Genomic DNA, 9,688 nt, shown 5'->3' on the forward strand with positions numbered 1-9,688 from the left:
AAATATACAAGTAGATCACAGCACCTCTCTGGTCTTTCCCCTCTACCTCCTATTGGCTGTACTGTAATCACAGCAGCAAGGCTGGATGCTGAGGCTTTCTGCATTTGTGCATCATTCCAAAATTGTTATGACTTTAGATTTTAGACCGTGTCAAATCTAACAAAGCTACATGAGCACACGAAACCAGCTGGTATATGATAGCCCCATTTAAAAAAACAAACAAACGATTGCACACAATTGAAACATATGAATACTGTTTAAAATGTAACTTTTATATGGTTTGGTTGTGATCATTCAAGATTCAAAAAATAACATTAATTTACATTATAAAGCACAAGATCGTACAAGGAAACCATAATTTACTGTGCCACAAACTATATAAACTAATGAATAAATAATCACATCAAAATGTTAACATATTAATGGTGGTTATTACAATATGACAGCAGCTTATTTTTTTTTGACATGACAATATGAAGGATGTGATTGTGTGACTGGATTGACACTCGAGCACTAAATTTATACCAACTGTACATTTCACATTGCAGGTATTTAGGTCATAAACGTGGCGCCCTTTGAAATCTGTCGTAATTTTTTCCAAAGTCTGTTGTATTTTTTCGCAAATTCTGTGTTTTCCATTTAAATTTTTCTGACTGTTGTACAATGTCATAAATATAAATGAATTCGATGTAGCACATGACTTGTTTTTTTTTTTTTAATTTGAGAAAGGGCTTCAATACAGCAATTAACAAAATCATTTGGTAAGACAAAGTGTTTCACAAGTCATTTGAAAATTTCTGTGCTCTAACTTCTCTAAATTCCGTTTTTGTGATGACTGAGCTGTCCCAGAGGGTCTCGTCTATGTGACACTGTATGAGTGTGTGGCTGTAAACGTTTTGAGCTCCAGCCTCAGTGAAACACCAACGCAGAGAGCAAAGGAAAGAAGCAGCGTGCCCGTAAAGGAACCAAAACATAGTGGAATAGTTTGATTTTTAGGTTCATTTAGCCAAACCCACATTTTGGCAAGGTCTGTGATATTCTGTGTTTTAGAGTAGTTCAGGTTTTGGTATCAAATATGCCATTCTGTACATGTTTTCAGCTTTGCAAAAACGATTTGGCCCTTTAGACAGCAGCTTCCAACTAACTCAGGAAAAGCTTAATTCCTAGATCGACCACCATTACAAGAAATCAACAGTACTGCACAGAAGACTAAGAGCTAATTTGAAAACAGATGTACAAAATAATCTGGGAATGAACAAGTGGCAGTGATGGTTAAACACGGATTTAATATAGCAAATGTAACACATAGAAAGTGCTCCTGTCCAACAAGGTGGAATACATTAATCTCCCTGGTGGATTTTTTTTTTTTTTTGCCTTTAACAACCAGAGCCAACAGAGCCATGACTTATTACTTCACCACTGGGCAGCTCAGTAGACCAGGCAGACCTGAAAGACTCACTGCAGTGATGAATATCTAAATAACCTCCCCTCTGAGTTCTTCATAGCCACATCTCCTTCTCCAATCCCTCCCTCACTCCTTTATGGTACTTTAAAAACAGCTGTCTTTTCCCACCAACATCCTCCTTTTTCTTTTTTGGCCCTGTAACTTGTGCCACCTTGTTCCCTCCCCTCTTCCCTTGGTCTCTTCATCTCATCCTCAGTCAAGGACAGTAGAGGTTACAGAGCAGCGTGGTAGCCTGTGGGCACAACAGGCCCTTGGAGAAGACAAGGTTGATACTGCTTGAAAATTTAAGTACCTCTCTCAGTGAGCCCTTATTTTATTGTCAATTGAACACATGTTGAGTTTTGTATTTTTGTTTTGTTTCGGCAAAGCAGCACAGCTTTTTGATTTGACAGGGTAAAGCAATCGTGATTGTAGATCAATTTCCTGTTCACAGAAGACTCATTTCCACAATGACAACAGCTTATACTTGGTAGTAGCCTGTACATGTGTGCATGTGGTACTCATCTATTTTGCTATGGCTGTCATGACAACACAGTCTACATAAAAAGGTAGTGAGAAATAATCCCACGACATGTGATTTTACACCTCAGTTTTTTCAATTAAACAAAACAATCAAGATATAACAATTTAATTAATGAGCTTTAAAGGAGCTAGCAGGACAGTCTTGTTACCTTTGAGCAGAGCCAGGTTGGCTGTTTCAGTTGTTTCAAACGTTACCCTGGCTACAATTTTCTCATGTAACTCAACCAGACAGGAAAACAACATATTTCCAAAAATGCTGAACTAATTTCCTTTGAGGCTAAAATTATTGACTTGAGCATGAATAAAGTTTGTTCTTCACTGGACAACCTGCTCTAATGTTCATGACAATCAGAAGAAGCCTTAAGCCTAATCAGAGCAGCCTGACTCTGGACACATGGGCCCTTGAGAGTCAAGAGTGAGACTGAGGCAGAGAGACATTTGGGGAGAGGTAGGGCAAGGGGGGAGGGGTGAGGGGGTGGGGGGAGAGCAGCAGTTTAAAAATATGATGTGGAGTTTTGGTGCCTCTCCCAGAGGGAATAGAGGATTCAAACTGGGCCAAAGACGGACCACACACACACACACACACAGACACTCACCCACATGCATGCACCACACACAGACACACATGCACCAAACACCAAACGGTACAATTCAGACACACTGGAAATCAGTTGAGGTTAGGCAGACAACTTAGACAAGAAACTTCTGCAGACAGTTTAGCCAGAAACAGAACGAGAGACGGAGACAGAGAGGAGGACAGCTCATTAAACTGAATGTGAGGGGCTGCAACAGACAGGCTGAATGTATTGACTGTCACAGGTATCATTACACAGGTAGCTATCTTCATAAAGCCACTGAGAACAGCTGGAGTGGAATGAGTGCACAGCTTAAATACAGGAGTAGTGCAAAGGAATCTTCCTTGTTAGTTTCTGAAGGTAGTTTATATAGTCTGAAACTCTTTAATGGCGGCATGCTGTTATCTGTAGCAACAAAACCTCAGGAAATATTTCTTCTAATCCTGTCAAAACCATACCTGTCTCCTCTCTACTTCTCTTTCTTTACCTCTTTTGCTCTCAGGCTGCACCTAGCTTACTAATACATGACAGTGTGACAGTGACATCATGCATAATACCAGGAGGCCTCAGAAAGTGAAGCAGCTAAATGTCATTCAGCGATAATTCTTGTTATCATTTACACTTTTGCTGCTGTGATGGGTAAGAGAGAGCTTTAGTAACAAAACTAACAGGAGAGTGAAGAAGATGACATCCTGACAGGAAGTCTAATGAGGCAACACACCTGGTGAGTGAGTGTGCAGGTTCCCGCCTCTATTCCTCTTCCTCCTGCTCACCCCCTCAACACACACCCACATATGTATTTTCTACCGATCATGTGACCCGGCTGCAGGTTACGTGTCGGGGCCTCCTCTTAGGGGGAAAAAATCTGTGAACCAGCGGTCATGGACCATTAGCCAAACACAGTTTGAGACATTAACCTCCATCGCTTGTTCTGCGTGTGCACCCGTTTGAAAATTGGATAATTATGACTTGAATTATGGCTGTCATACATAATATTTTGTGACAGTTCCTTAGTGATCTGTGGGGCGAGTGCATGCGGCTAAAACAGACGAGCCATCTTTCCCAGCATACCTCGTCATCTGTCGTTCTGTTGCTCTCTCCATTGTCCACCTCTGTTCTGGATGAAACACACTCACCCAGCAGACACTGTGAAGGCCACTTCAGCGAGATGATTTTATTTTCCAAGACGCTGTGACCTCCGGACATGAGATCACTACATGATCTGTGACAGACAAAAAAAAAATCTCATAAAATACATAAAATATACATGTACTGTTACTTCCAGTCACAGTCAGTGAAGTGTGTGTTCCTGCCTCCAATAGCTGTTTGTGGACAAAGCTGGATTACTTCTAAGGTATATAGCGCAGTGATTTTAGTTGTGTCATCAATGGGATGGAAAATAACAAATTCACATGAAATATGAACAAAACAAAAATTATGATTACATGACAAGAGGGAGAACATATGGCAACGTTTTTATTTAAAGAGATTGAAATAAATTATTGGGAGTAAAAATACAAAACAATCTCTCATGGGTGGCTCAGTATACATCTTTCTAAAAGACTGATGAAGATGGCAGGAATGGCTGGAACGCAAAGGTTTTTTTTTTATCTAAAGACATTCTCGAGGTAATAAATCATAGTCTAATCTACAGTCACATTAATTATTGCTGCGCAGTGTGCGGCGTGCTGCTCAGAGAGATCGGAGGAGACTGCAGATCGCACTAAACAAGGCTGCAAGAAGGCTCTTAAGGGGTGGGTTTGCAAAAGGAGTGAACAGCATAATATAGTGATATGACACACAGTCCACAGACCTTCTAGTGCATTCATTTAAAAAAACTCTATTTGAAAAGTCGGGAGAATATTGGCAGGTTATCAAAACAAATGTACATCAAGATGTGAATATATGTATGTTAATATGTGACCAAATGTTGGTTCAGATTGTGTATGAATGTTTGTATGTTTGTATGAATATGAATGTCAGCTAAAGTTGTTTGAAGAATTGATATTTTGATACTTTTCAATACCAACAAGACAATATCGGCATTCAGCAGTATCATTTTTTTATCGTTTTTTTAATTTTCTTAGCGTGACAACTTTATGAACCTTTTAAAGCAAGTTTGAGTTGATCTAATTGCTGTCAGTGTGGACACTTGGAAAATTAGCCCATGAGCTAAACGAGATTTTTTTTTTTTTTTTAAAGTGCAATAGGAGTTTTGGCTTCGTTTTTTTGAAAGGAAGGAAATCAGGAGGAAATCACTCTGTAGTTTTCATAATTTGAATGAGTTTTCAGTTCTGGTACAAATGAGATCCCACACAGTCAGATGACCCCTTTTGACTGGCCACTCCACGCTGACTTTAATTGGGCCGCCAGTCGTGAGGCTGTCTGACTCTAAATCAGGCATTTGGCAGGAAGGAGGAGGACGAACAAAAGGGGGTCAGAGAAATGGGAGATGAGAAGAAAGAGGGACAGGTAGCCAGTGGGAAGATGAGACAGAGAAGAATGAGAAGAATGAAAGGTATGTTATATTCTCAAAAGAGGAGGAAGACATTGAGTCGGTTCTGAGGAGGAGGAGGATAAGAAGAAGAGAAAATAGGCAGGACATTGCGGATAAAGAGGTGGGAGATGCTGGTGAGAGGAGACAAAGAGACGGGAAGATGACTGAAGATGAAACCAGGACAGAGGGATTGCAGGAAGTGCGAAAACAAAACACACACAGAATTTGTGGGTGGAGAGGATGGAGGGCCGGTGGGATGGGGCTATGCTGGAAGGAAAAAGTGATGGGGTGGTATGCACTGGAGGAAGGGGACAGATGCTGCATGGAAAGAGATGAGAGAGTTGGAGAAAGGAAATTTTGAGGAGCTGTTCAGGAGCATTTACTTGTCTCAGACTGAAACTTTATGGATGGCTGATGGTCTGACTGCTGACCTGTGATTTGTTTTACTAATGACAAGATAATACTTCCCTGACTTTATTATAAAGAGAGAAAAAAATGGAGGGTGGTTAGGGGTTGAGATTGGAGAAGCAGAGCAGAACTGATGCAAGCTTTCAGCAGGGCCAGTGAACAGAGCAGTGAAAGGGTGGAGGATGGAAAGAGAGCTGCTGTTTAGGCAGTAGCAAAAGGTCAGAGATTCAGGGGTCCCGCTGCTGTCTGACAGCAGGACACACAGCAACCTATCAGACAGACAGAAAGAAAGAGACGTGAGGGTAGCGGGGAGACAGTGAGACAGACAGACTGACACAGAAATAAATGATTGGTGTATCTGCCAAAGCTGATAGAAACAGCTGATTTTGCATATCAAAAGTAAAACATAATTGTCTGAACAAAGGCAGCAAATGGATACATTTACCCATAAGTGCCCTAAAGTATTCACCATTTTTAGCCCAAAGTCCTTTATGATAGGCTGCACACCTCTCAACAATATACTGTTGTGGGTAAATCACACATGGCCTCCTGTAATTATTGTTTCCAACAGGACAGCATGTCCTCCAGACGTGTATAAATGACATCATACTGTGGCTCTGGCTACAGAGAAACAGAAACTCAGGGTGGATTTTAGGAATACCGATAATATGAGTCAAAATTACCCAAAGCAAATAACTCTGCCAACCCAAGTATAAAATGTGTGTGTGTGTCTTTTAATTTATATATTTTACTGTCTCCTGTGAGTTTCCTAATGTGACCTATCAAAATGTCTGCTTTGCAACCAGTCCACTGAATCAGAAAAACTCAGAAAAACAAACAAACAAACAAACACCGTCTTCCCGTTTCTCCACACCAGCAAAACGATGTCATTTGCTTTACAAAAGTCACAACACACAAAAAAAACACTTACTTTGTATTTCTAAAGCTTTTAACCACATCTCGAGGCCTTCTTCTGGGTAATTTTACTCACAAAGAGGCAGACAATCTCTTTCTCCACGTGGGTTTTGAAGCAGTTTCAAAGCAGCCCTGTGACGGTGTAGATCTTATCTTCCGGTGCCGGTGGATGCAGCTTCAGGTACAGTCTGAACGGCGTTGAATTGAGCTTGGACCACTGCTGCCATCTTGCGGATATTGTGGATTATTTCAGCACAGCTTCGGCGCTTCTGTTCAGTTTGAACCCTGCAGGTAGCCGTAAGGAGGAGCAAACGTCGCCTTAGCAACGGACAGGGTTTAGATAAATGATTCGCAGCAGGACCTTTGTAAATTGGATTGAATTACTCGTGAAGCAAAGACGCAATACATTTCTTGTTTAGTAACCGAAAGGTGATGGCTACAAGCAATCCGTCAGTGTTTCTTCTCACAGTGAATGGACAAATTGAGGGAGCGAACGTGAGTAGTGCTCCATAGTTTTAGCCTAGCATAGCAGCTAATTCCTGCTAGCATGAGCAACAAGCACGTAACAGTTAGCCACATCGTGGGGTGAATTGGCCTGAATTTTGCGTTTTTGTATCATTACTCCTGGGTATGAATGTTATATTTTGTTTCATTTCAGTTTCCAGAGTATGACAACTTGTACTGCAAATATTGCTTTGTGTACGGGCACGACTGGGCTCCTACTTCGGTGAGTAGTTGGTTACTTGGCATTAGAGCTGTTTAGGTTTAATGTCAAATTAGTATTTTAATGCTCTGATCAACCAGTTATATACTGCTCGTTAGTTGAACTCAAGCAGTGCATTGCATGTTTGCATTTAGAAACTCAGCAAAAATATAATTAAACCCTTCAACATGTATGGTAAAGTTTTCTGTTTTGTTTTTAGTCAAGCTGCATTTGTTAACTCTTCAGTAAACTCTCCAAAGGGTCGAAAAATATGTGTATTTTATAATGTTCAGATGTCCAGATAACTTAGAACTTTCTTCCCATGCATGAAAATCTTAATATTAAAGTACAGAACAGTTAAAACCATGTCTGGTTGTCTTACTTTGTGTTTCTCTTTAGGGGTTGGAGGAAGGCATTACTCAAATAACCTGTAAAGGCAGTCAGTCTTCACACAAATTAATATGGAACTTCCCCCTGGAGACAACATTCAAGAGTACAAACCCTTCTGGATGTGAGCATTACACACATACACATACAAGAAGTTTGTCACTGTTGCCTCCTTTCATTTTATTGATTAACATTTCTGAGGTTCAAATGATGCATTCTGAAATCATGTTACATGAAAGTTATGCTGTGGAAGACACAAAATATGACTCGATTTTCATTTCTCAGGGCCTCAGCTTGTGGTGAGCGTGTACGGTCCGGATGTGTTTGGCAACGATGTAGTCAGGGGCTATGGAGCGACACACATCCCCTTCGCACCTGGACAGTCAGTATTCACTCTATGCATTTTCTCTTTTTTGGTCATTTCCTTGTCAGTTTGAGAAGAAGCTGTTATTTGCTATTATTTCACAGGCATAAACGAATCATCCCCATGTTTGTTCCTGAGCCCACATGGAGACTTCAGAAATTCACAAGGTGAGATGTATGAACAGTCCAATATTTGTGGGTTTAGTTTTCTGTCTAAGCAGCTGTGGTGTTGCTGCTGCTGCTAAGATGTGCCTGCAGGGAGAAGCAGTTGACATCTGAGCATTATCAAATATTTACCGCTCCTGTGTGTGTGTATGTGAGTCCTCTGTGCTGAGAATACTCCACATCAGTGTGTATTGTTTTCCAGCTGCTGTTATCAGCAGTGAAAAGACACACACACTTCCTGTCAGCTCCCACCAACATAATAAGCTATTAGAGTTGAACATGTGCACATTAAAATCTTCAGATCTACAATTTAAATAGCAACAACAGCTTTATCTCATGACATGTACATCAGTGAGTAATTTCCTGTACTCAGGACAAGATTTCTTTATGAAAAAGAAAGTTAGTCAGAAAATTACTTTTTAAAAACTCATCAGAAACAGAATGAGACAAACAAAACAATGTCCATCTGTCTACAGTATATAGTGTATATAAGCAGCTGTGTCAAGTCTGTCTCTCTCGTCTGGAGTTTTAACACGGTTTTTCCTTTCTTTTAGCTGGCTGTTAGGACGCCGACCTGAGTACACAGACCCAAAAGTAGTGGCCCAGGGTGAAGGCAGAGAAGGTTTGTTGTGAGCTTATGTCTGTATGTATGTATTTATTTATTAACATTGTAAAGACTAACAAGTTGCACAACGGTTCCCTCCATCTCAATATAGAAACACATTTCAGTTGTACAAAACTGTGTGAAAAACAATGAACTACTTGACCTTCATTCATTGTAAAATGAGTCACTTATAAGAACCACCCCAGAGAATTGTGGTGTGAAAGCAGGGACTTGCTGTTCTCACCAGTAAATACAAGTGGACACATGGAACTTTGAGTATAATGCTCAAATGTAATTTATATTACCTCTAAATAGGTACAAAATTTTACAAAAACAGTGACATTACAACAATTATGTCTGTTATGCTGTATACCATAGCTGATATACAAACCACATGGCTTTTTATTCATTATATTGCACAATAAAGTACTTTTCTGAGTTTTCAAAGTAGGCTGTTGTTTTACAGTATAATATCTATCCTGTATTTGTTTGTTGCAGTGACGCGTGTTCGTTCCCAAGGCTTCGTCACCGTCTCATTTCAAATCATGACCAAAGACATGAAGAAACTGGGCTATGACACAGGACCATCAAACCCTGCGAGCACACAGTATGCCACATCCGGCTGGTCGACAGAGGAACAACCGAACATGTAGTAACATAAGAGACTGTTTGATTCCCATAATGATAAAAACCCAACAGTCATGTTAAATCTGAAGTGATACTTCTACTTCCTCTGTATGGAAAGTACTGCAATACCAGCGTTTTTACAGAAACAAAGTGGGAAGAATGCAAGGGGTAACAACCTACATACACACACTCCTGTGCCTAATGTTATTTTAGTATATGTGGTTTTATGTAATTTTATTAGAAATACAAGTTGCAGATACAGTATTTATATGGTATTGACTTTTTAATTTGCTATATTTTTACCTTTTTTTTTTTTTTTAAATAAATGTGGATTTAACCTCTGAAGTGTTCCATGTTTGAACGAACTGAGCATATGTCATATACACAAACCACTGTTATATGTTTGGGTAGACTGTATTTAGTTTAAGGCCAAAGACCCAAAGAAAAAAAAAAAAAT

The 9,688-nt window shown here is 40.0% G+C and overlaps 2 protein-coding genes across 2 annotated transcripts in view; one reads left to right on the forward strand and one right to left on the reverse strand.

Moving 5' to 3' along the window:
• Positions 1-6,571, reverse strand: part of cacna1ha (calcium channel, voltage-dependent, T type, alpha 1H subunit a) — a 146,246-nt gene extending 139,675 nt beyond the window's left edge. The window contains exons 1-2 of the mRNA XM_046415589.1: positions 6,399-6,571; positions 3,699-3,784 (exon numbers count right to left, since the gene is read on the reverse strand). The gene's annotated coding sequence lies outside the window, so the exon portion shown is untranslated. The remainder of the gene's footprint in view (positions 1-3,698; positions 3,785-6,398) is intronic.
• An 89-nt stretch (positions 6,572-6,660) lies between these two features.
• On the forward strand, positions 6,661-9,667 carry b9d1 (B9 protein domain 1). Its single transcript, XM_046415595.1, has 7 exons — positions 6,661-6,877; positions 7,041-7,109; positions 7,485-7,596; positions 7,758-7,854; positions 7,941-8,003; positions 8,555-8,622; positions 9,103-9,667. The coding sequence occupies exons 1-7, from the start codon at positions 6,815-6,817 to the stop codon at positions 9,255-9,257; spliced, it is 627 nt and encodes a 208-aa protein (XP_046271551.1). The 5' UTR covers positions 6,661-6,814; the 3' UTR covers positions 9,258-9,667.
• The last annotated feature ends 21 nt before the right edge of the window (positions 9,668-9,688 follow it).

Source organism: Scatophagus argus, chromosome 16 (assembly GCF_020382885.2).
Source record: "Scatophagus argus isolate fScaArg1 chromosome 16, fScaArg1.pri, whole genome shotgun sequence".
NCBI lineage: Eukaryota > Metazoa > Chordata > Actinopteri > Scatophagidae > Scatophagus > Scatophagus argus.

Bases quoted from the DNA above. Each gene is read 5' to 3' on its own strand.
- b9d1 (XM_046415595.1), top strand. From the start codon at position 6,815: ATGGCTACAAGCAATCCGTCAGTGTTTCTTCTCACAGTGAATGGACAA. The intron at 7,110-7,484 runs GTGAGTAGTTGG...GTTTCTCTTTAG, and splicing joins ACGACTGGGCTCCTACTTCG to GGGTTGGAGGAAGGCATTAC. The intron at 8,623-9,102 runs GTTTGTTGTGAG...TGTTTGTTGCAG, and splicing joins CCAGGGTGAAGGCAGAGAAG to TGACGCGTGTTCGTTCCCAA.